We start from the raw sequence: 25,361 nt of genomic DNA, 5'->3' as shown, positions 1-25,361 counted from the left end.
CCTCTATCTTCTGCCATTCCACATCCCTGTGACGGAACGCCCTTGATCCTCACATTTCCCCCCGGGGCGTCCAACAACCATGTATCCGTCGCAATGAATCCTCCATTTGACTATTTCGAGCACCGCCGAGCCTGGTAACGCCGTGTTTACTGTCCCGCTTCGGTCTTCGGCTGCTGACAACTAGCCAGCGTAATAAAGCAGCGCCAGCGCGATGCACGTTTCGAGTCTCTCCCAGACGTATACAAAGGGCCACTGACATCGCATCAGCGGTCTATTCTCAATGCGCCAATAGCGACCCTTGTGCAAGACGTACACAGCGGAAATATCTCCCCCGTCGACATCCTGCGCACCTACGGCAAAACCGCAGCCATTGCTCAAGAGCGCACAAACTGTGTCACGGAGTTGCTTCTTCCAGAAGCTGAAGCATGGGCCAAATCGTCCGATGTGAACCTCAATGGTCCACTGGCTGGCATCCCAGTCTCTCTGAAAGATAGCATTGCCGTGGCAGGCTTCGACGTGTCCGTCGGATATTCACGACACGTCTTTAAACCATATGCAGAAGATGGAGTCATGGTCAAATTGCTCAAACGAGCAGGTGCAATACCACACGCGAAGACGGCACTACCCATCACGCTGCTTTCCTTCGAAAGCACGAATGACCTCTGGGGTGTCGCCAGAAACCCCCACAATTCGCGGTACTCGCCGGGAGGGAGTACGGGCGGTGAAGGGGCACTTCTTGCGCTGAACGGGTCCAGGATAGGTATTGGCTCAGACGTAGCCGGGAGCGTACGTGCACCGGCCGCTTGGTCGGGAATCAACAGCCTGCGTTGCAGTACAGGGCGATGGCCCAAGGTTGGCATGAATACCAGCATGCCTGGGCAAGAGGGCGTTCCAAGTGTCTTCTCTCCGATGGCGCGAACGCTCGATGATCTTACATACTTCACAAAAGCTTTTATCCGGATGAAACCATGGGAAGTCGACTACACTGTCCACCCAATTCCGTGGAGGCAGGAGCTTTTCGACAAAGCTCGTTCGTCGGAGAAACTCAGGGTCGGATTGATCACCACCGACGGCGTCGTCAAACCGTCACCGGCAATAGCAAGAGGTCTTGAGATGACGGCAGATGCATTGCGCAAAGCAGGCCATGAAGTGATCGAGATCCCTCTTGAAAGCTACCCTCAAACCGCAACTCCCGCGCTGGGACTTCAGATTGCGAGTGTCTTGCTCTGCGCAGATGGTGGTAGAACGTTCAGCTCATTTTTCCGGACAGGTGAAAGCAATGACCCTGGCGCTGCGCAAATCAAGTTCTACATGTCCCTCCCTCGCCCTGTGAAGTACCTGTGGTATCTCTGGACGCGGTACGTGAGGGGCGATCCTCTTTGGGCGAGCATATTACAATACTTTCACCCGCTGAGCGCGGCCGAGCAGTGGCAATGGGTGGCCAAACGCGAGGCATTCCGAGCGACATGGTATGAATGGTGGAATGAGTCGGAGCAAGCCTTTGACTTCATACTGTGTCCCGGTAATGCGACGCCGGCTTTACCACATGGTGCCATGAAAGATGCCGTGGCAAGCTGTGGCTACACTTTCCTCTGGAACTTGTTGGATTACTCTGCCGGCATTTTGCCCGTTGCAAAGGTTGACAAGGAGCTCGATGCGCTCGAGAAAGGGTGGAAGCCGACTAATGGCATTGAGAGAGGGGCTTACAAGCACTACGATGCGTCGAAAATGGAAGGCTTGCCCATTGCGGTGCAGGTTGTCGGACGAAGATTGACGGAAGAGAAGACGCTGGGATACATGGGTGTGGTGGAAAGCTGCCTCAGAGAGGCTGGCATCGTGTATGAGCATCTCGATGTAGAGGACCTACCCGAACTCAAGGATATAGAGCGCCAGAAGAGCAATGTTCCTGTTCATCCTGGACGGATATGGTGACGGGATGGTAGTAATACCATCAGGGGACGAGATGCGCATAGATCGCGTCGATGTGAACAAACTAGCATAGAGACCACGACTGCATCACGGCAACAGCGTAGACCGTACCAAATAAAACTCCTTGACTTGTAGGGGCTGTACGCCGTGTTCATTCGATATTCAAGCTGCTACTGCCCCGTACCAGTTGTTGATACTGCGTGAAGTTCTGCCGAGTCATTGTGCGAGCTATGCCGTATTAGGAGATAGTGGCTGGTCACGTGAGTCTCAAACTTTCCCGCGTTCACATTCATTTCAGTTCATCAACACTGCTGCCTCCTCCCTTCTTTTCTCACACACTCCTGAATCGCACCTCCGTGTGAAGTGGCCTATTACATGACAATGCTTTCTGTGAAGCCGTTGCTTTTGAGATGAATGATCGACTCTTGATTTGATTGCTACGACTTTCTGCCGACTTACCATATTCCAAGCTATTTTAAATCCAGCCTGCAGCCTGCGGCCACATTACCGCTCGTCTTGTTCTTTTTTGACCCTTTCGCTTGCCTCCCTTCCCAAACTCACCGACCGTGCGGTATCGCAAGAACTAGAGTGAGAGGGAAGATATTCGGTACCAGACGGCAATCTGCGCAACTTGCTCGGTCTCAGAGCAATGACCACAATCCCCTCCGTCGCTTTCCACGATATGGACGCGCCACACCTGGACGACCAAATGGACGTCGCATCGTCACCTTTTCGACAGGTTGACGATATCGACATCGATCTGGACTCCGTTCGCGATCCTTCCGTCATCGGCTCAGTTAATGATGACATGGTTGATGACGACCGGGTTCAGCTAGACAACCATGATACTGGATTCGTTCAAACGCAGGCCGAGGTTGCCGTTGCCGATGATGATATGATTGATGAGACCAACCCGGAAGACCTTGATTTCAACATGGATGGGGATGCCGGTGACATCCCTGTGGACGAAGACGAGGACATTCTCTACGAAGAAGAAGAAGTCGACACCTCCATCCAGCCAGAAGGTGACGTCGCTCGAACTAATATAGAGGCCGTTGCTGAGGTCGACCTTGTCGATTTTGAGACTGATGCTGCTTCACAACCTCAGCCTTTCCATGAGACAGAAGAGACATTCCTTCCAGTCGAAGACGAGCAATCTCTACCCGAAGATACCTTGATACATTCTGAGGAAAATGTACAGGAAGACTCTGAACTTATACTAGAGCAAGTGGGACAAGATGTCTCTGGTGAGAAAGACCATACTCTTCCACAGGAACAAACTGCCGGGGACTATCAAACGCAGGCCAAAAGCAGTGTAGAGCACCTCCCAAATGAGTCTGCTGACGGCCGAGATCAGTCCGACACTGCACCGCATACCGTTGATGGCTCAGACTCGGTGCCGCAGGAATACGAGGCTGTAGAAGCGGCCACCAACGACCACCCACCCCCCCATCCTGTCACTCTAAACTACATGGACGAAGAGATGTCACTTTTCCCACCAATGATGGAAGATGCCTCTGCTGTGTACTTTCTGCAGGATTCGACTCTCGCCTTTGAACCCCTGGACAAATTGCTTGCCGCGTGCCGTGAGATTCTGACAGGGACACTTGAGCACCACGACGAACTTGTTTTGGACATCGGTTCTCTTGGACTTCACATCTGTGAGGATTCAAAGTATGCTTCTCAGCTTAGCCTCTCTCAAATTCTCGACACATACCTGCTCCTTTGCCACAACGATGGTACTCAAGAGATTCCTCCGTTGTATTGTTACCTGAGTAGCCGTGTGAGCTTGGCTTCTCAATATGCTTACCTGCTATCTTCAGCGACTGAAGGCAAGGGCTTCTCCGAGGTAGCTGCGGAGTATGTTGACACACCCGAGCCAGAGGAAGCTCAAGATGGGTCTGCTATTGAGCACAGCCCCGAACATCTCGAACAGCCTGCAACTATCGCTGAGCAATACCCCAACAATGTTGAAGGTAGCGTCATCGGCAATACAGAGCGTGAGGATGCGATTCCTGACGATGATGACACTGGCAAGAGTCCTGCGTTTGAAGAAGGTTCAGAACCGGTTGCTGATACCGATGCCAACCCCGACGATGCAGAGGCTGATTTGGCACATCCAACGGAGTCTGAGGATGTTACCACGACCCAAGAACCGGCCGGAGCAAACGAGGCACCCGAAGTCGATGCACCCGTGGCTGTTGGCGAAATGTCACAAGAGGCACACGATGGCCCTTCCGGTGAGATTCTACATGATGAGGGCGGCCACGAACTCGAAGATAGTCATCGGCCGGAAAGCCACGAGGACGAGACCAACAGCTCCCATACCCTCGAAGCGTATCCGCCCGAGGCTGATGAAGACCAAGTCAGTGGTGAGGAAGTTGATGTTGAAAACCTCTTTGCCGAGTCGTATGAGCATATTGATCTGGAACATGATCAGCCCGCTCCTCAAGATGAAGAAGGTGTCGAATCGTTCGGTGACGAAGAACTCTTCACAAAGGAGAGCGAGGCAGATCTTCTCGAGAATGATCTTGCGACCACTGCCGCCGAGCCTGCTCAGCCCGCTGCGATCAATCCAGAGGGCAGAGAAGAATTGCCAAATGGACATGATGCTGTCCCGGCGTCGAACTTTCCTGGATTGAACGGTGGTGGTATTTCTGCCGAGTCTAGTCTACAACCGCCACAGAATACAAGTCCTCCTGTCACACCGTCCAAAAACATGCACGCTAAACGCAAAGCCGACGATGACGATGAACTGGACCTTTTGGACTTCGACACACCTGAACCTAAACGTCGTCGACCCTCGTAATTCCCGTTTCTGGACTTGGATAGGATCTTGCTTCGACAAAAGCTACCCCGAGGATATCCATATTCAGGACGTATTCAACCCTGCTAACCACATGCAATACTAACATCCTAGATCGAACTCGTATCTTCCTTGTTGCTACGACGACAGTTTCTTCCCCTCCATCCACCGATACCCCCTTGGTTGTACTTTTTTGCAGCCATACATTACCCCTGTACTACTAACGATAGATTCAGCAATCACTTCGTCGAGACCCCGGCAGTTTCAGACTTTGCTCTGAGTACATAATGCTCTCAAGAAGACATGGATCAAAAACGATTGGTGACTGCAACGGTTGGGTGGGAGGGTCTGCAGTTCACCGTAAGTTTGATCAAAAATTGGGCGAGGAAAAGCCGGAGTTTGCCATTTCGAGCTGGAATAGGACAGGATAGTAAAGAGCGAGTCTATTGGTGATTGAATGTGTTCTTTTTTCTCCTTCTCCTCCTTTTTTCTTCTTGTTGTCATTGATCTTCTCAAGCTGGATCATGGCGGTTCAAGGGATAGGCAATAATTTACTTTTGGTGAAGAAGACGACTGGAGCGGGTGTATGTATGGATCGCGGATTGAGATGTTGGAGATGAAGGATAGCCTAGGCCTTGATATCCAATATGCAATGCAGTATCCCCCGCGCCCTTTTTGTTCCCATCTAGCTACCTACTCATAGGTATCCGTATCGCCTTTATGAGTGAGAATGGGCGGGGAAAGTATATTGGTCTAGTGAGCCATCGGAAACAACCAACAGCGCATCACATCCCACAGGAGGTTTCTCGCCCTTGTGGCTCGGCCTGGTCGAATTGGATTGGCCATGAAATACGGACAGTCTACCGGGACAAGCAGGAGAGATGTGAGTGACACACACGCACGCACGCACGCACTCCGTATATACCTGTATTGGCGAGGGTCAATTCATAGCGTACGCAGAGCTCCGACAGGGACTCGTGTAGGGACTGAAACTGAAAATTGATGGGTGGGTACGGATGAGTATTTTGAGTACGGAGTACTTGGGTACCTACTAGTTAATGTACGGAGCGAAGCACTGTCCTTTTGAAGATTTACCGTACTGTGCATACAGTATGTACCTCTACTGGTACAGTGATTTATAGGTATACACAGGATACCCTGGGCCAGGCCACCCGGCCACTGACTGACTGACCCCCTCAAATACATTAGAACGGCTCAGATCCAGAGGAACCTCCCCCCCACCACGGCACCCGCACCCGTTTAGTGTGTTGTGGTGTGGTGTGAGTGGATAAGTGACCAAGTGAGTGAGTGAGTTGTCGAAGAAGTTTTGGTTAATTGTGTGGACTCCAAAAATTGGGAACTTGGGTTTGTGCTGGTGGTGGGCTGTTTTTGCCCTTTTCGGTGGCTTCTTCTTCTTCTTCCTCTTCTCCTTCTCCTTCTTCAAGAAGATGACCCTTGGTTCAACGTAATTTGATCCGTGACCAAGAGCCCAGCAATGGAAGCAGAAGTGAGTGTCGAAAGGACTCCGGAGAAGAGGGCAGAAAGTGCGACGCGAGAAACGTCGCCGGCTCGCGACGGGGCGATCTGAGAAAGCACGCCGATTTGAGTACCCAGACTGCCAAAGTTGCCGAACCCTGTACACGAGGAAATTTGTAAGCAGTTGTTGTTGTTGTTGATGATGATGATGACGATGACGATGATGTTGAGTGTCTTTTGGTGACGAGATTCATAGAAGTATAAAGGAGTGAAAGGGAGAAGAAGATGGGTCGAGAGAGAAGGGGCAATAACATACCACACAGAGCATATGTAGCGATCAACTGCGACCTGGGACTCATGTCGATGTACTGTTGTTCGGACGTGAGACTGTTGTACGCCACAAACTCGTTCGCAATGACTTTGATGCCGATGAGTTGACCGACGCGTAACAGGTCGTCGCGGGGCACACCGAGCAGGAAGGCCACCGGGTAGCAAATGTAGCCCAGGATGAGCTGGAGGGTGAGGTATGGCTCGCCGTCCTGGGTGATGTTGATGTATCGGCCCCACCAGCCCAGGAGGCCGTTGATCAAGCCGATGAGGGCGATGATGCAGAGCAACGTGGCGACAATCATGCCTGCGATCTTGATGCCGAGCCAGGCTCCATTGGCGAAGGCGTGCAGGGCGTTGGTGGCGCGGTGTTCGTCGTCGTCGGGGATCACGCAGCGGCCCGACGTGATGGTCTCTTCGGTCTCGGGGTATCGCATCTTGCTCACCGCCAGCGACGCGGGGATGGACATGATGCAGCTCGACACGAGCGCTTGGGGGTTCAGTCCCAAACTGATGTACGCGACGAGCACCGAGCCGGCGATCGTGGCGAAACCGGACGTCATGATTTGGTGGATCTCGGCGAGCGTCAGGTGCGAGACGAACGGGCGGATAAGCATGGCGGATTCGCCCTGTCCGATAAACGGCGATGCTGCGGCGACGACGGCCTCGGCGCCAGAAACGCGCAAGCTCCAAAAGAAGAAGACTGCGAATTTTTGGATGAACCACTGCAGCACTCCGAAGTAGTAGAGAAGCTGGACGAGGGAGACGAAAAAGATGATCGGCGGCACCACGCCGGTCAGGAACCAGTGTAGGTCGAGCACGGAGGCGGCAGTCAGGAACTCGGTGCCCTGGTCAGCGAACCCGAGCAGGTCGCGAGCGAGGCTGGAAATGAAGTTGAAAATGTCGTAGCCGGCCTGGGTGCGCAGGACAAAGACTGCGATGATGAACTGTGTGAGCATACCACCGATGACCGTATGCCAGCGGATCTTGCGGCGGTCGCGCGACGTGATCCACAAGAGCGCCAACATGATTGCGAGCCCCAACAGAGAGATAGCACGGTTGCCGCGAGTGTTGTCGGCGGATTCTTCAGAGACGAAAGACCCAACGAGAATGACGGCGATGGCGACCAAAGCAGCCAGCGGCAGCCGCCACTTCTCGGGGAGCATCTGATATACGCGCACGCCTGTGTTGTTCCAAACGAAATGCATAGGTCGGGTGACGATGGTGATTGGTGCCCAGAAAAAGATCAGGCGCAAAGTAATGGCGAGATACAGCAGGAACGGGATCAGCCATCCTAGGTCGTAGCGATGAAGGACGAGGCCGGCGATCCACCAGCTATGGTCGTCAGTACTCTTCAAAGAGAATTGATTCCCCACGGGGACTGGTGGGAATGGCCGAGGTCAACTTACCCGGTGAAGAATAACCAGATGAACAAATGCACAAAAATCTTGTAGTTGACGTACGCCCTTCTGAAACGATGACTTCGACTGTCGCCTTGATCGGAGTCGCTCGAGTCCGGGTGTCCGATCTTGCCGATGACGCCCTTTTCGGCATCTGCGGCGATGAAGTCTTTCTCATCAACATGATGCTGCGGTCGGAGATGATGTGTTTTGTAGTCTTGAGGGCCGACTTCGCCGATGTTGGACGGGTCGAAGGTGGTGCCTTCAGCGTATAAGATCTCATCATGACGACCACTCAGAGCATGCTGGTCGTGGTGGAGATGCTTGTGTTGGTGTTCATGAGAGTAGTGCAGAGTCAAGTCCGGGTTCTCGTCGACACCTGTCTGTTTCGAAGGGTTGTGGCCATGCTCGGGAATGTCATGATGGGCGGTTGGATCTTTGCTGTGCGCGTCGCCGGCTTCAGCTTCCATGGTGGCGGCGACGGGCCGTACGGGATCTTCGTTCGCACTCATACTTCGGCCTTTTTAAAAAGTTCCTGTTTGGCACTCTTACTGTCTTTTGGGGCCGGTTGATCAAGGTTTTTGGTCAAGGAAGTGGATCGCAAAGATGCCAGGGCCAGGAACAGCACAGGAACACAAGCGACTGAGGCGATCAGACATGAAGATTCGGTGGAGATCTTACCATGACTATATATATACGAGTGACAGTAGTCTCGAGGGCACTCACATACGATGCCCCATGCTAGAGAGCACGACGTTTCATCTGAAGATCCGGTCCAAGCACTTCAAAGTGGACGGCAAGTCCGAGCAGGGAGAGGCATGTCGTCGCATTCGATGGTGCATGGGTGGATCATCTCCATCCAGATATTGATGGAGCAGACTGGACTTAGCAGAATTCATCAGGCCCACGGTCATACCCTGGTCTATCTCGAGGCTGGGCATGATGTCGTGTGTGCCACCACAAGGACGAGTAGTAAATTGTCAGATCCTCGGCAGAGGAGGATAAGAACAAAGGAAAACGACAGCCACCCGGCGCTTGAAGCTTTTCGGTGGCCCAAGCCGAGCGAGCACGCGCCACTGGGCTGGTCGATCCTCACGGACAGTATCATTTCGAGGATTTTTTCTGGCCATTGGGCCGTTTAGTCCGTTGTGGGCGAGGCTGTTTTGCCATCATGTGTGGTCATGGTCGCCAAACAGGCCGGGCTGACTGCATATCTTCGTCTATTCTTTCGACTCGCGTGTCTTGTCTATCTCTCGATTTCGCCGTGTTATTGCTTGGAACTGTGGCTGAAGCTTGAGCCAAGCTTGTTGCGAGTGTGTGCCAAGTGATAAGAGAGAAACCAACGTCTCCTCTGTAGCAACGGTTCGATGTTCCAAAGCACCTCGGCCTTGGAGATGCTGTACTAAAAGGGAGAGAACTGTCATCTGAATGCAACCCAGCTCGGGTCCTGGCTCAGGCGGATGTCAGAAACGTCGAATAGGAGTCTTGGATGCTGCTCGTCCCCCTGTCAGCCAATATACGCCTCGGTCGCCTCCGCTTCTAGGGCTCGTCGCTCGTCGCTCATCCAGCGCATCTCAAGCGCAAGGATCTCCCCCTCCCACAAGCCCAAGAACTGTCCACAACGAGTGTGGGCACCAACGGGAGATAAACGACGGTCAGCAGATTGATCGTTGTTGCCACTATCGTTTCCCTGAAGCTAGATATCTGGAGATGGGGGCCGTTCAATGCATCGGCCTTCCTATTTCGCTGTCCAGGCCGAGATATGTGAGATATCTATCATGCGAGATACCGCTTTGCCAGTCCGGGACGTCAAAGGGTCATTCTTATCATTGTAAGTACCATAGTGTACGGGACAAGAAAAATTACGTTCCATTAATCCCGGCATGGACGGATCATGTAGTCTCAAAAGATATACTCCAAAGCGCCATGCTAGGGTTGTACATATGCAATACGGTCAAAGGGTATCCCTTCACAACTCACTGCCAAGTGACAAGCCGGGGAGAGTCTTAGCGGCCTTGGGCCCTCTCGTGCTGAGCATCCCAAACCGTAGAAAGACTTCCGAGCAAGTAACCAGAATGGAGATACAGATGAGCACAATGACGATCCAGGTGATTCTCGACATCTTGTCGTCAGAAATATAATCGGACAGAACCTCAGCCAGGTCGAGAAACACGCGACAGCGCTCGTTGAGCACTTGAATTCGGGGCTTGATCTCCAAATACTCGCGGATCGCGCTGTAGAGAGGATGCAGCGTTGGCTCACTATCCCAGATCAGGTTGGGAACGTCGAGAACATTGGAAGCTAGAAATGGGTCAGCCAAACAACCTCAACTTCATTGCACAAAGGGAAGCACATACATAAGTTGACCTCGACTCGGCTTTTAAAGAGACCGCCCAGCAGCTTGATCACTTCTTCTCGCTTCAGCCCGAGTTCTCCCGTCTTCGCTAACCTCCCCGGCACATCCTTTGCCTCTTCCATTTGAGCCGCCATTCTTTCTTCGAAATAGCTCAGCTTTGTACTCTGCGCAATGGCATGGCTGATGGCCAGCTTGATCATATGGTCGCCGCTGCGGAGAGTGATCATGTCGTTGTATACACGAGGTCGAGAGATTTCATTGTTATACTCGAAATGAAATTCTTCGGTTTCAAAATCTTCTTCGTCCAACGGATTGGTGGTCAAGGGAAGTGGTGAAACAACGTGGGTGATGGGATCGGCAATTGTGGAAAAGGCGAAATCGGCAAGGACATCCTTCTCCTGCCTCTCGGTGAAGTTCCAAAATACGACCACACCATAATCCAAAACGAACATTTCCGCAAAACGATAGGCATCAATGGGCACAGTCGTAGGACCAGGGCTGTTTGATCTCTGAGACTGATTGCTGTTCCGTCGATTGCCATTGAGCTGGGGCCTCTCGAGCTCAGAGTCATCTTCTCTCGATTCAGAGGGGGATTCTTCTGGAGCATAGTTCCCTCTGACCGAGTGCTGCTCCTCCTCCTCGGCATCGTAGCCGCCCCGGTAGTCTCTCTGTTCACTGCGCTCGATGGCCTCGTCCAGTATGGTTCCACCTTTTGCGCTCTTTACCGGCGGACTGCTCCGTAGTCGATAACCCTCAATACCAGGCAGCAGGGGCAAATGATAGGCACAATACAAACAATCGTCGTATAGTTTGGCTCGAGCACCATGTCGTTGTCGCACAAATGTCGCCACTGACTGGAGTTTGTATGCTTGTGCAGTGCAGTAGGCTGTCACTCGAGGAAGTTCTTTCTCCGTCCTTCTGGATTTCGGTAACCTCTCTGCATAACTCTTCACGCCTTCTCTTCCGGGTTTTCTGAAGTCTTCGTCGTCCCTTGGCGGGCCTTTATCGGAATCAAGGCCGAAGTCACCTTTTTCATCCTCCTCTTCAACCGCTTCTGGCAAAAGCACAAGCTTCTCGGACTTTTTGGTGGATCTCGCTGGGCCTCGGGGATTAATCAAACGACCAGTGAGTCTCGGATCGACAGGATTGCCCGAGCCTGTACGAAAAACTCTCGGTCGCGGAGGCTGTCTCTGTTGAGCAGACGGAATATCGGAAGCATATTGGAGGACACTATCGACCGTGATGAGCCGCGAGGGCTGTCTTTTTGAGAAGTTTACTCTGCCCTCACGCGGATCCTGAACCTGTTCAAGTTCGATGTTAGCCACAGAGTAGCCCATGGTGTCGCAACGATGATACTGACCAGAACACTCGGCCCTCTTCTGGCCGGAGCGCTTGGAGGCATTGTTGCACGGAGGCACCTTCCTCAGGGTGATGAGGGATACAGGTGAAGCAAGGTAGAGGGCTGTCGTGAATCGGCAAGCGCAAGTGCAAGAAGCGTAGTAACGAAAGTGTTGGTTCAGGTATTCCATGATGCTTCCTTCTAAGCGGCCTGGATCCCATCATGGCTTGCACGTGTTCGTCATGCTTGACTATTGGTTCCTTGGCACTGCACCAGCATCGGGCGCTTTTGGTTGGACCTCGAAATGGGCGTCTTAGGTAATCCATGGCGGGGGCCGCAAATGCCCAAGGTACAAGTATAGTGGTTGTAATAGCCCATCTCCGGAGGGCCGAGGGGCACCTGTTGAGGCTATCACGGGCTCTATGGGTGTCCTATGGTCCCTATGGTCCCTCCCATTGCTTGTCGCAGCGGTTCATGCCAACCCTTATCCACCCACTCCTTCCAGATCATTCTTCGTCCTCCCTGGGACTTGGGCCTCATCTAACCACCATCACTCCTTTATCCATACGCCCATTATTACAGGGATGTAAGAGTCGTTATAATCTCAAATGATGGGCCTGGATAGTATCGGCCATCTACCTTGAAGCTATTGTGGTCGCGAGTCAATTCGCGGACCTGGAGGTCGCAGGAGACGAAGGAGCCTCGTCTGTCCCTCAACCTTTCTGCCTACCGTGGTCGCTATCCTACTTACTGCACCCTATTGAATCCTGGAATCGTGGAATCATCCAACCTCATCCAGTTCTGTTTGTCATGCAACCATGGACAGACTACCCGAGGAAATTGTCGTGGACATTCTTGACCACCTCGAACCCAACGATCTCATCTCGGTTCAAAAGACATGTACTACGTTGTCTAAGTCCGCGCATGCCAATCGCCTGTGGAGGAACAAGTGCTTTGAAAAGTCACCCAGTGCCTCGATGAGAAGAAATGCTGGTACTTTGACCGATCTGACTTCTGCCTTGCAAGGTCTGACCTTATCAGATCGAACTCCCACCCCGATACATCATGCAAGTGACTCGGACCGCTTGATGCGAGAAAGCCCTCGGGCTCAAGCAATTAATCAATGGGATCAGTCTGCCAAAGACGAAACTGTCGATTGGTATTCGGAGTACAAAAGTCGATATGCACCTCTGAGCGCTGACTGGATGGTCCAACCGTCCTCGAGGCAGCTTGAAATCAAAGGGATAACGACTCTCGGTGGGTCAGAACATGCTGTTGGCTATCTGGAAGATGCTAGCATTTGCATCTGGGATCTCAGCGAGAGCTCTACCGGTCGTAGGAAAATAGCAGAGACCGGTCGTAGCAAACCTGGAGTCCTGTTCACAGATGGCTACCAAGCGAGCGAGTCTTTGGTCGTCGACTGTGTCAGTACGTTTCCGTCTCAACAAAAGGCTTTTATTGCTATTGGCGATATATTGAATGAAGTCGACCTCAACACACTGAAGGTGGTATCTCACTCAAAATACGCCTATCCAATAACCGCATTGTCACAGTCTACTGGGTTTGATCTTCCGCTGACTGTTGGGACTCAATGGAGTCTACATATCCTTGACCCCAGGCTTTCAGTGTCTACAAGCTCAAAGTCGCCTTCCGATTTGGTCGAAGAAATTCCTGCAGTGTCCGGAAAATCGACAGCTATACTTCCAGACTTCTCGCAGACCTCGATATTCGCTCCCTCGTCGAACTTTGGCCCAGCAGCACCATTCACACCAGACCATCAACCTCCTGCTTGGACTCCAAGGACATCCAGTCTTCCGGCTTCCCACCAGCGGCAGAATCCCCACTGGATTGCATATGCTAGAGTAGAGCCGGGACCACTGTCGATTCTACACCACGGACAAAATGAGATCCTACTTGCCGGCAGGTTCTCGAGCATTTTATCTTATGATCGCCGCTTCTTCCCACGACTCCAGTACGTCATACACTCGGGAGGAAGTCTGTCGTCGCTTACCAGCATTCCACACCCACCGGCAGGATCCTCGGCAAACGTTTCCGGTGGATCAACTCTGGTTGCTTGTGGTGAGTACAGAGGCCGAGGCTCACTAGAATTATACTCTCTTCCACATACCAAGCCTGGGCAACCCGGTCTGAACGAAGACACAATCTCGAGACAATCATCTGCCGAAGACATACTCGATCTGGGCAGGACACCAAGCACTGGCTCAGACGGCACTCTCTTCAGCTACAAGAATAGGCAAGAGGCAGCGAGCTCCAAACTTCTATCGGTCGCATCCCACGGGACCAAAATTGTGTTTTCCGATTCAGAAGGGGGTCTCAAATGGGTCGAGCGCGACGGTCGCAGCTTGATCCGGAAATGGAACCTCAACGAGTTTGAGGTCAGCGACACCGGAGCCGCCATACAGGGAGACAAAGTGGCGCGTAAAATCATTCCTCTAAAGGGCGTCGACTCGGAATGCGGACAGCGAGGCGATGGGGATTTGTTGATATGGACAGGCGAGAAGATCGGTGTCGTCACCACAAAAGCGCAATTCATGGATCACGAGGAAATGGTCAAGGCGCTCGAAGAGGGCGAAGATCCCAGCGAGCGGGAAGAGAGGGAGAAAGCCGAAGAATATTCCAAGACAATGCGGCGGGCCTTGGAACGACAGGCCGATGAGAGGAGGTGGATGAGCCAGTTTCGACTTAAAAGGGGATATTTCTAGGTCTGGGCGACCGTTAACGATCTAGCCCTAAGAACTTGGACGGGGCCGTATCCTGCTGAACCCGACAGAAACGGCCGCTGCGCTTTTGCCAGGACAAAGTGGGAGCAAGATCCTGAAGAGGGTGGAGGTTGAGACGACTTGGGGGAAGGATGAGACAGGTACTGGGCTTAGCGAAGGATTCACCAGGAATAGAACTAGATGTCGACGTTAGATGGTATGTAGCTCTGGAGTCACATGGAAGAGATATGTAGATACTCGTACGGAAGTATTGAGTAAATAAGGAGATAAATATATATATTATCCCAATTACCGCCTAGGACTCTTATAGACCTAGCCAGGAACCCTTTGGTCCCCGTCTTGACTCGACAGCTCAACGCAGATTGCAGGGCAAATTCCTGCCGAGTTTGGCGTTCAGTGCCGGCGCTTTTGAAAGGTTTCTTCCCTCGATACCAGAGACTGCTCGCCCTGGCCCCTTCCACTTCAAGGCCCATCCTCCTCCACGACCGTCCTCCCTTCCCATGCACCACGCAACCGTGTAATTGTCACTGGGGACCAGAAACAGTGCCCATTCAGAAACAGCAAGCAATCCGTCCGAATCCTCAAAAATGACCGGTGCCTTTATCTACGCTACTGTGGTGCAGCGCCGTGGGCCGTACTGTCTACAGGCACGCGACTAACTAATGCATGGCGCGATGGTTCGGCCAATGCTCTCCCCATCTTGGCATTTCAACAACACAGACGACAGGGTTTCACAGGGCTAGTTAGACAGGTCCAATGCATTCATTGATGGCTACATTCTGCTTTTTCATTGCCTCTGTCGGAAGTGTTGAAACAGGATTCACTGCCTGCCCTCGTCCCGGGTACAATGGAGCCAATGCCGGATATAAGAGAACCTGGCATACAAGAGGTATTGGGTCCGCAGTAATAAAACACCGCGGGGCTGGATAAATCACGACGAAAGATGGGTTCGGATGTCAAGTTGTAACGAAACATGCCCCTCGAGTTTAGTTTCTTTGACCGGACATGACAGGGTGCATGACGGGCCTATGCATATGGAGTAAGTACAGCTTACCCGGCACACTAGTTGGTCAGTTAGGCGTTTATCCAAGGCACCTACCTAAGTGTATGCTACAGAGGGCCGAGTAACGGAGTACAGAGTACAGAGGACAGGGCACAGACGGCCTCTAACCAGTGCAGCACCTTGAAGCTGTAATTACGGAGTGCACACTGCGGCTGGTATGACCATCTCCTTGTTTGTTGCAAGGTCTAGGAAAGATTCCCAAATATACTTACTCCGTACGAGATTCTACGCATTTGGGCCTTTCCTTGATTCTGTACGTATCCAGTTAGTCTTTTAGTTATCACCATTCGGTATTAATTAGTACGGTACCGGGTATCAGTGCCTACTAGAGTACTCCGCTTCTCGTGCGCCGGAGAAATCTTACGACGTTCCTTGCGCTGACTACTGACTACTGTTGTAGATAGATCCTCTGTATGGAGTACGCGTTCTCGAGGTGAGCAATTTCTGCGCGACACGATTCAGCGCTGCGGGACACGGAGAGTGGTAAGGGGCCAGGGAGGGCAATAGAACGACTCTGGTATTTGTGGAGTAGGTACAGGAGTAAGCCGCCGAGGAGAGAAAGCCTATAAAAGAGATTACGGGACGGGGTCCGTGACAAAAGTTAAAAGATACTTTTTTCCATTCTGAGAATTCATACAAACTCTTTGCGGAGTCGATCATACTAGGTACTAATGCGCAAGCCCATAACTGCGTGTGTGGTGTACTAGGTAAATATCCCCTCCAGCTCCCAACAATGATCCGTAAATGCTGATGCCGCTAGACGTTGCGTGCTGTGCTGTCGTTTGCTCATTACTTCCGCTGTCTGGAATTCCTCCTTCCGTCCCTTCCCTTTATTACTCACCCGGTAGATACAAAGTAAAAGTTATTTTCCATTATGATTTTGTTGATCGTAACCTTTGGCCAGAGCCATGTGATATGCGGTTTAAGAAATGACGGTATCGTATTGATAACAGAATGGGCCCGAGGTGGTACTGATCAGATCGCGGACTTGGATCTGACCGAGTTGAAAGTAGCCCCAGTCTGGCTCGATGCTGTCGAGGGTGACGACGTCGCTGGGCGGCGTGTTGAGGGCGGTGCCGGTGCTCCCGTCCAGCGTGTCAGCAAGCTCCGGGTAGTTGATCTGCCAGCTCGTGTAGACCTTGTCGATCATGGTATGCAGAGGGTACCAGATGGGATCCTGAGCCGAGACGTGGATCGAATTCATCTGCCCGCCGACGCTGAAGTGCGCGCCCGAGTGGATGCCGAGGCTGGAGCTGCCGATGACGCCGTTGAGGAGGTATTCGAAGTTGCTGGCGTTGGTCGCGTGGGCGGCGGCCACGAGCTGCGCCGAGTTTGTGTACGTCTGGGACACATATGCGTTGAGATCTCGCATGAGGCACACCGGGTTGTATGCGAAGGCGTCGTCCGGGAGTGTCCCTGTTGTGAGTGCGGTGGGATCGATGAACTTGAGGGGCGCGATCATGTTGGCGAAAGGCCCCGTGGTCACGCACCCACCGCCTGTGCCGTGCGGGATGGTGAGTTCGGCCCCGAGCACGATTGGGCCGGTGTTGTTGTACAGCCCGTCGCCGGACATGGAGTAGTCTGAGCCATCGAAGATAGGGTAGCTGTGAGGGTCGTTGGCTGTCTCGGCGAAGTTCCAGTACGGGAAGGCCCCCGTGTAGCCGCATGTCTGCTGGAGGTCCGACTCGTAGAGCCACAGGAAGTAGCGGTGCCAGGTGAGGAAGAAGGCATCAAGATGCACGTGTTGTGTTCGGTTGACGTGGATCACAGCATAGTCCATGTATCTGTTGGTCGCGGCTGGGTAGAGTGTCTGGTCGAGTTGAGAGGGTTGAGCCATCAGGCACTTGACCGCGTCGGTGTATGCTTTGCGGTCGGCCGGAGCCATGTTATTGAAGTCAACCCGAGTGCGGATATTATCCGCCGTGCATGTCCATTCATCCCATTCAGCAGAAGGGGATCGAGCATGGTGTGTATTGACAGGGATGGCGGAGACGACTGAAGCAAGTAAGGCTGAGGCAGAAACGAAGGGCAACAGTGAGCGAAGCATTTTGGGCAGTAGTATCAAGCGAGAGAGTGGGTGGTCGAACAGCTGTGGAACGAAGAGCCCGAGGATGGGCCAGTGATGGATTCAGTTGAATATCCGAGAAGTACCTAGAGGATGTACTTTGTATCTGTGTAGTGACTGTGTCTGATCAAGGAGGAAAAGCGTTTGGATGGCGGGGAGACATCGTGGGAACTAAATAGTCCATGGGCATGTAAGATCGCGATGATTGAACAGCGCGGCTGGTTCTCATTCAGCTACACCGCAGTCATACTCGCTGCATCTCGCCCTCCGACAGTACGAGAGGCGGGATGGAGTGAGGCATCCAAATGTTGTAGAGGCGGGAAATCGACCAGGGTGTTTCTGGCTGCTGGTTTCTGGTTTGTGGCGATGTCGTTACAGGGTTATTTTGGGGTACAATATGCCCGATACAGCCAATCAGCGTATCCGGTGGCGGTCAGGCTGGACCGTGTGGCAGGTCGCCCGCGACTGTTGCGGTTGGATCGAGATCATCCCACGAGGAGGCTGACTGGGCTTCGCTTCTGACCCCATGTCTAGCTTCTCGAACCCACCTATCCCGTTTGTTATGGGGTCGTCTGAGTCCAAGCAGGATTGGGATAGAGCCGGAGGCGCAATGCACCGCTGACTGGGCATCGCTTCGCCTGCTCTGCGGCTCGCTCCTAAGGGCTGCGCCTGAGATGGAAGAGTTTTTGGTCTTTTCGGCTTACTCTCTCATCCAGCTTAGCTCCGTAGGCTTTGCCAAATCTTTGCTGAACTACGGAGTACGGGGTACGAGCGCAGGCCTAGAAATGGCACGGATGACTTTTGTCGATTTCGCATTGGACTCGGTACCCCGAGCCTCGTTTCGTCGGAGTGTCTCTCCGCGGTTTGTGGCCCTAATCTGAGCGCAAAGCTAACTGAATGAGTCTCGACAGTGCCGCTCAGGCCGTCAGGTCATGAATGGTATGTGGAAAGGCCAGCCGGTCGCTTCAACTGTGATGACTTTTGCATATATGTTTGGTCATACGAGGTTTCCAGGTCCACTGCAGATGCTACGTGACCACTTCCTCTTGATCTTACGTTGAGCTGCAGCTGAAAGCTGATGCAACTCCTGCAGGCTCTCTGAACGATGAGACTGCTGGTGGTGGATCATTTTGGACCGACACATTTGTTGGCCGGTCGAAACTAGCCAAGCAAGGCCATGCGGGAAGCCTCGATACCCTTTTTTGAAACGTTGATCCGCGTACCTTGTGTATTTGAAGTGAAATTGCTCCCAGTCCCCTATCAAATATGAGAAGGCATGGAAATAACAAGGGAGGGAACGTGACCTCATAGTCGAAACTCGCGTGGCACAACAGCCAGCCCGGGTATTTTGTTTGTGAGTTGCTGGAAGAGTTGTGTAACGCCGCTGTTGGCTGTAGGAGTGTCTGCTTGATCGAAGCACGTTGCTGTGCCACATGGGCTCTAAGAACCTGCTTACCGATAAAGTACACAATTGTGCTCTCTTCTCGGGCTGCGATCTCAGGCTTATGACGGGTTGCGAGTACTCTGTACGTGCTGGTCAGCCGTAAGCAGTCCTATCGTTCTCCCAGCGGCGAGACTACCAATTCCATTTCGGGTGAGGGCTATTTCAAACCATTTAGGGTTCTTGGAAGTACTTATGAGAGTAGACATGTTCGACTGCGTAAAGATTCCGGACAACATCAAAGGAGAAGTACCCTCTGTAACGGCTTTGTCAGTTGGACCGTGTTCGAACCTCAGCCGCACTGCCAGAAAACGATAGACTCTAATATTCCCTTTGATTACGGTGCACCGAATGATCTATAGCAGTCAATGATAGATCAAAACATCTCCATGGTGAAAGGGTTACAGAGATCGCGGAGAATAAATTCTGAATCTCCCGGGCAGTCCATATTTGAAAGCATGATCCGATATCCATGGTTCTTACTTACGGGTGGAGAGGATGGAAACCCTCGATGTTCCGTCCATTCTTCTGGTAACACAGCATGAATAGCTCCACATAGGACATATGTCTCTCAAGGGTTTCCTAGGATCTTCAAGCCATCAGGCTTCTACAGCAGTTGTGGGAGTAAAGCGAGGAATGGCGATCCCCCGAAGTGTCTGACGTGCCACGAAGAGCCTCTGAGAGGGACTCTGACAACTCAAATGTCGCCGGGAGGAGTGCTATGTGACGGTTAACTCGACATAGTGCACATCCTGTTCTCGCAGTGAATCCAGAGCCTCCTTTGATGCTTGACTGTCGAGACGAGGTAACAGCTGCCTGCTCGAGACAAAGGCCAGACGAGATTGAACGAGCGGCGACCAGTGCAATGTGTTCTCTTCACCTTGGAACTGTGGGCTAACCACTTCCTGCGCCATCCTGGCCAGCTCTTCTTAATTCATTGTGACGAATGTGCAACAAATTGACGATGATCTTTCGCTGCAATAACACGCCCAAAACAAACATTCCCGACGACTCGAGACGGAACGCAATTTCCTTGGAGCCCCAGATCTCATCACGTGACTACCCTAGCGCCAAGCGCAGCTAGACTCGAGTTCCCGGGCTGCGGGTCGTAATAACCGTGGCAGCGAAGAAGAAGCCCTGAGAATCTCATCACGACAACTTTTCGATCGACTGTGTTCGAATCGAAGCACAATCCATCCGAGGAAGGTTCTTGATCGACGCGAAAGCCTCGATGGTCCTGCTTCTTCGATCCCTCTCCGGTCCTGCCTCTTCCCTTTGGCCATCCCAAGGCCTCCAGTGACATGCCTAAACGTGGTGCAGAGGATTATATCACTAAAGAGCACGGTGCTATACCCAATACCGCTGGAGGCGACGACAAGGTCAAAATGTCAACCGCTGCGCAACAAGCGCGAAGGAAGTCAGTATTTTTAACTGTTTTGCTTTCTGCTCAAACTCCTTGGCGGTTACAACCTATTGTTCTTTTATTGAATGAATAGGCTTCGATGCTGGTCGAGGCGCGCTGTCCCATTTCATGACGCGCTTCGTCGTCACCGGCTCTTTTTTTTTTTTTCTAAGAACGCTTCTCAGAACTTGGAAGTCATACTAACAGTCTTTCTCCAGAATCGCTGTACCGAGAAGTAGATCAGCTGCAAACCGACTTCATTCCTCGATGGGCAGCACCAACACTTTCGGACAAAGCACGCAACAACAAGCCTTTCCCACGATGAATGGCAGCACGAGTTTTGGCACAAGTATGTCGTTCCCGCAACCCGGTTCGAGCACCAACAGTGGCTTCAACTTTCAACCTCCTCAATCGAGTTCCTTCACGTTCGGCGCGCCAGCAGGTACCCCGAATCCGTTTGCGAGCTTGAACGGGACAGCAGGGCCAGGAAACAGCCAACAAGGCGATATTGCAATGGAATCTCCGCAGAAGAAGACAGCAAATGGAAATGCTTTCGCTTCAAATTCTGGATTCAGTTTTGGCCAGACAACACAGCCGCCATCCAGCTCAGGGTTCTCTTTTGGTGGCACACAAAGCACACAATCTGCCGCAAACGGCACAAACCCGTTCAATCCAGTGTCGAAGCCGGATGACCCTGCAGCTCCAGCAAATCCTTTTGGTCAACCCTCGCAGCCTGCGTTCGGTGGCTTTGGCCAATCTGCCCAAACACAACCTTCAGGCTTTGCCTTTGGTCAGAGTACAAGCACTCCAGCTCCTGCGTCGACAACAACGGCGCCAAGTTTCAGCTTTGGTCAAAGCACAACTACTGAAGCTCCTGCTGCAGCAACCCCCAACTTCAGCTTCACCCAGGCTACCGCAACCCCTCAATCTGCGCTCCCGTCGTTCTCCTTCGGACAGGCAAGCACTACGCAAGCAGAGGGGCCAAAAGAAGCACCGAAATTCTCTTTTGGCCAGACTCCTGCAACGTCAGGAAGTCAATCCAACGGGCCTAGTTTCGGTTTTGCCTCACCAGCAGCAACTCCGGCAAGTCAACCAATATCAACATTCTCATTCGGTCAAACACAACAATCTACCACCTCAAGCCCCTCCTTCACAGGTTTCGGTGCAAAGAGCGGAGAGACGAAACCTGTATCTTCAATGTTTGGTCCGTCTACGGCTACCCCACAACCTGCAACCACAGAGCAGAGTAACCAATCACCACAAAAGCCTGCTACTCCAGAAACAGAGAAAACTGCGACAAATCCATTCGCAAGTTTGTTTGCTGGCTCTAGCAGTGCATCTCCTGCCCCCGTCTCGAAGCCTGCTTTCAGCTTCGGCACTGCTTCCACGCCGGAGCCCAGGAACGCGACAGATCCAAGCAGTACACAAACAAAGCCAGCGTTCAGCTTCGGTGCATTCAACCAAACATCGACGTCAGCTACAGGCACCCTAGAACCGAAACCAACGAACACCGGCTCGACGACCTTCTCATTCGGCGCAAAATCGGCGCCAACCGAACCTACTCCTGAGGCTCGGGGACCTCAAGCGGCTATCAGCAGTGACATTGGAGAAAAGAGCAAGGGACAAGAGGAGAGTACCACACCTGCAAAGCCATCATTTGGATTTGCGCATTCGGCGTCGCCTGCGCCTGGAGGTCCCTTCGCTTTCGTGAAGTCCGATGACAAACCGAAAGCAATGTCTAACACTGCACCTGCGAAAGATTTAGCGGTTGGTACAACTTTTGGTGGCACGCCCGCACCCGGTTCGTCTTCTAAGAATGGCACAGCTTTCGAGAGGTCGGGCTCAATGCAGAAACCGATGTTCGGCACATCTGCTCAGCAAACGCCTCGAGCAGAGGGGAAATCCAGTCCGGCACCGACGTTTTCGGCTTCCAGCGCCAACAAACCCGCGGAAGATGCCAGTGATCGATCTATCATTTCGAAGGCTAGCATGAACACCACGGCCCAAGGAGCTGTTGCGAGCCCACCAGATACCGTCTCAGTAAGGGAACCTACGAAGCGACCAGTATACACAAAGGGATCTTCTTTTTTTCCTGGTCACCTTGACGCCAAGCAGTTTCAGGAATACGATCGAGATTATCGCCTACACTCATTAAATCGCGAGTTTCAGAAAAGAATCGCTGCTTTGGACCCCACCGTTCACGATTTTGGGAATATAATCCGACATTATGTCTCAGCTCGCGATGGCATTGGTGCTTCTCTAGGTCTCTACAAGAGGAATTTCGCAGGCACTAAACGCAAGGGTGAAGACGTTGATGATCACGATGATGAACCCCCTGCCAACAAAAGAACTCGCCCTGGTGAGAATCAACAAGCCCAGCCTGCACAAAATGCGTCTGCTTCTAAATCTTCCGGGGGTCGCTCTACACCTCAACCCTCCAGTTTCAAAGCCGCATCAACTACACTTTTCCCATCCACTGGTGCCGAGTCGTCCTCTAAAGCAGCGTCCTTGCTCAACAACATGATTCCACAGTCGGCGCCAGCCAAAAGTGCGCAGTCTGTTACAGCGTTCGATCCGAGCGCTTCACTAGGGTCAGGAAGGGAGACAACTTCAAGCGCTACTGGTGGCCCTTTCGCATCGCTGAAGAGCCAAAGTACTGGCCCAACTTCTGAACCGACTACGTCAACCTCGACTACGCCCACGAAATCCCCACCGAAAAAGCCGACTTTCGAACTTCCTAAGTTTGGTGGTGGCACCACAAACTTTATGAGTGCCTTTGGTCAACAAGCAAAAATCAATGCAGAAAAGTTTGAGAAGAGCCTCATGGAGAAACGCAAAGCTGAGGATTTTGATTCAGATGAAGATGATGAGGAACAATTCCAGAAGCAGCTTGATGAAGAAGCGAAAGCTAAGCGGGCTAAGATTGATGCCATTGCCAAAGCGGGGTTTACTCCATCGTTCACCCCAAACATTGAATCGGCTGTGTCTACTCCAGCCAAGGAACCCGAGGCTGCCAAGTTCGCCTTTGGCGGCTTCAAGCCATCTGCTCTAAATCCATTTTCACCCTTGAACTCTAAAGAAACCAGTGAAGAACATTCACAGGATGAAGACGCTAGCGGATCGTCAGCCAGCAATGGCGGAGATGACGATGAGGACAGCCAGGAAGTGGAAGGGTCGGAAGCTCAAAACGGAGATGAGGATGAGGATGAGGATGAAGCAGACGACGACGATGACAACGATTTCCAATCTGCCGTGGCCAAGTCGAGGAATAATGCCAATGCAGGCAAGAGCTTGTTTGATCGGATCGAGCCGAATCCAAACAAACAAGAACCCGCAGTAGCCGTTGGGCAGAACACCAACGCTTCAGCGGACGAAGGCCCCTCCGCACAGACAGCAAACAAGTCGACTTTCTCATCGTCCGGATTCGGGTTCCAAGCTGTTAATCCCACAACTGAGACTCCTTCCTTTACTCCTACTACGCCAGCTACTGGTACTTACAAGCCTTCAACTACCTTCAATTTCACTCCCACACCACCAACATCATCATCTACGCCAACCCCAGGCGCTTCCATATTCGCTGGTGGTCTTACCAAAGATGGTCCTGTTCCAGGAGAAGGATTGTTTGGCTCCCGACCAAGTACTCCCAGCAATGGCGAGAAGTCTAGCAACCTGGCCAAGTCAGTGCTCACCTCGCCAGCGGGAACCGACAACACATGGAAACAAGGTGGGGCAATTTCATTTGCAAACGGGGAGAAGAAGGCCGATGCGCCTAGCTTCAAGTTCACCGCGCCGTCGCCTGGAAAGGAGACGCCGAAGCCATTTGGTTCTATTTTCGGTACACCTGCGCTCGGCGCGAAACCCTCTGATACGCCTACTGTTGGATTTCAATTTGGTGCTCCAACATCGACACCTGCACCAGGGTTTTTAGGTGCTGTCACTCATCTCGGCGGCGGATCTGCTGGGAGCTCTGCTATGTCTTCTCGTGCCACCTCGCCTGGTTTGACAGACAACGAGTCTAATGCTACCAATGACACTGAGGAAACGAATGACGAGCCGCAGGTGACACTGATGGATTCACGAGCAGGTGAAGAGAACGAAACCTGCCTCTGGGAGGGTCGTTCCAAAGCCTTGATGTTCGTCAACAAAGAGATTGCCCAAGGCACCAAATTGAATCCGAACGACTGGAACTCGATGGGTGTGGGCATCATCCGTGTTCTTAAGGACAAGACTACAGGAAAGACACGAGTCGTTTTCCGTGTCGAGCCCAGTGCTTCTGTTCTCGTCAACTCTCATCTTCTTGACAGCGTCACGTACGAGAACGTACCGTCCAACAAAAGCGGTGCCGTCCGTGGTGCGCTCTTTTACAAGGGAACTCTGGCTCGATGGGTCTTCAAGGTCAAGACTCCAGAGATGGCCAGCCAACTTTCAGCGGTACTGGAGGAGAACAAAAAGTCGGATTAATTCATGTTTGTTGTATTAGTTTTCTCCATTATCCATGACATTTGTCTTTTTTTTTGTTTCTTTTACTCTTGTGCCTTTTCCAAATGCACAGCGGAGGAGTTTTGGGCCTTGCATTACTGTACAGAACAACAGACGAGTTTCCTCTTTTTGGAAATGGAAATCGAATATATGGGATGGATGGATAGGAGAGCCTGGGCCACCGGGTGGGCGAATGCAGTGGACTGGTCAATTGGTGTAGGGTCAAGACGAAGAGTACCTAGGTAGATATGACAATAATGTATGTGCCGGCGTAATTAGGTACCCAGTGGTTTTGGCTTACCTTCTGGTGACATCTGACTGTTGTAAAATCTTGCAAGGTATTTGGCTTTGGCGGGCAGGACTGTCGGCCATGACACGATCCACAGGGGACTGAAAAGCTGAATGATAAAGAAGGTCACAGAGAGATCAAACGGAGTTATTAAGCTGGGGGCACGACGGACTGAAGAATGACTGGAATATGTGTTTCCTTCGGTTTCTTTTTCAGCTTGGAAGCTTTTTCATTCGTTTAATCCATTC

General features: G+C 52.2%; 7 protein-coding genes across 7 annotated transcripts; 4 read left to right on the top strand and 3 right to left on the bottom strand.

The window, feature by feature from the left end:
• Window positions 1-93: 93 nt before the first annotated feature.
• On the top strand, window positions 94-1,932 carry PV08_03335 (uncharacterized protein; the record flags this gene model as incomplete). The annotated part of the gene is made up of 2 exons (XM_016377691.1): window positions 94-134; window positions 189-1,932. 2 exons carry the CDS (start codon window positions 94-96, stop codon window positions 1,930-1,932), a joined length of 1,785 nt encoding a protein of 594 aa, XP_016239261.1.
• Window positions 1,933-2,578: 646 nt separating this feature from the next.
• On the top strand, window positions 2,579-4,738 carry PV08_03334 (uncharacterized protein; the record flags this gene model as incomplete). Its single annotated transcript, XM_016377690.1, has 1 exon — window positions 2,579-4,738. One exon carries the CDS (start codon window positions 2,579-2,581, stop codon window positions 4,736-4,738), a length of 2,160 nt encoding a protein of 719 aa, XP_016239260.1.
• Window positions 4,739-6,175: 1,437 nt separating this feature from the next.
• PV08_03333 (uncharacterized protein) lies at window positions 6,176-8,408 on the bottom strand (the record flags this gene model as incomplete). The annotated part of the gene is made up of 3 exons (XM_016377689.1): window positions 6,176-6,369; window positions 6,528-7,873; window positions 7,948-8,408. 3 exons carry the CDS (start codon window positions 8,406-8,408, stop codon window positions 6,176-6,178), a joined length of 2,001 nt encoding a protein of 666 aa, XP_016239259.1.
• Window positions 8,409-9,907: 1,499 nt separating this feature from the next.
• On the bottom strand, window positions 9,908-11,631 carry PV08_03332 (uncharacterized protein; the record flags this gene model as incomplete). Its single annotated transcript, XM_016377688.1, has 2 exons — window positions 9,908-10,239; window positions 10,296-11,631. The coding sequence occupies 2 exons, from the start codon at window positions 11,629-11,631 to the stop codon at window positions 9,908-9,910; spliced, it is 1,668 nt and encodes a 555-aa protein (XP_016239258.1).
• Window positions 11,632-12,451: 820 nt separating this feature from the next.
• PV08_03331 (uncharacterized protein) lies at window positions 12,452-14,356 on the top strand (the record flags this gene model as incomplete). Its single annotated transcript, XM_016377687.1, has 1 exon — window positions 12,452-14,356. The coding sequence occupies one exon, from the start codon at window positions 12,452-12,454 to the stop codon at window positions 14,354-14,356; it is 1,905 nt and encodes a 634-aa protein (XP_016239257.1).
• Window positions 14,357-16,359: 2,003 nt separating this feature from the next.
• PV08_03330 (uncharacterized protein) lies at window positions 16,360-17,484 on the bottom strand (the record flags this gene model as incomplete). The annotated part of the gene is made up of 1 exon (XM_016377686.1): window positions 16,360-17,484. One exon carries the CDS (start codon window positions 17,482-17,484, stop codon window positions 16,360-16,362), a length of 1,125 nt encoding a protein of 374 aa, XP_016239256.1.
• Window positions 17,485-20,612: 3,128 nt separating this feature from the next.
• PV08_03329 (uncharacterized protein) lies at window positions 20,613-24,806 on the top strand (the record flags this gene model as incomplete). Its single annotated transcript, XM_016377685.1, has 1 exon — window positions 20,613-24,806. The coding sequence occupies one exon, from the start codon at window positions 20,613-20,615 to the stop codon at window positions 24,804-24,806; it is 4,194 nt and encodes a 1,397-aa protein (XP_016239255.1).
• Window positions 24,807-25,361: the final 555 nt, after the last annotated feature.

The sequence above is a fragment of the Exophiala spinifera genome (assembly GCF_000836115.1).
Source record: "Exophiala spinifera strain CBS 89968 unplaced genomic scaffold supercont1.2, whole genome shotgun sequence".
NCBI classification, from domain to species: domain Eukaryota; kingdom Fungi; phylum Ascomycota; class Eurotiomycetes; order Chaetothyriales; family Herpotrichiellaceae; genus Exophiala; species Exophiala spinifera.
Note: the sequence above shows the minus strand (reverse complement) of the source record. Positions and strands in the feature narration are given on the sequence as shown.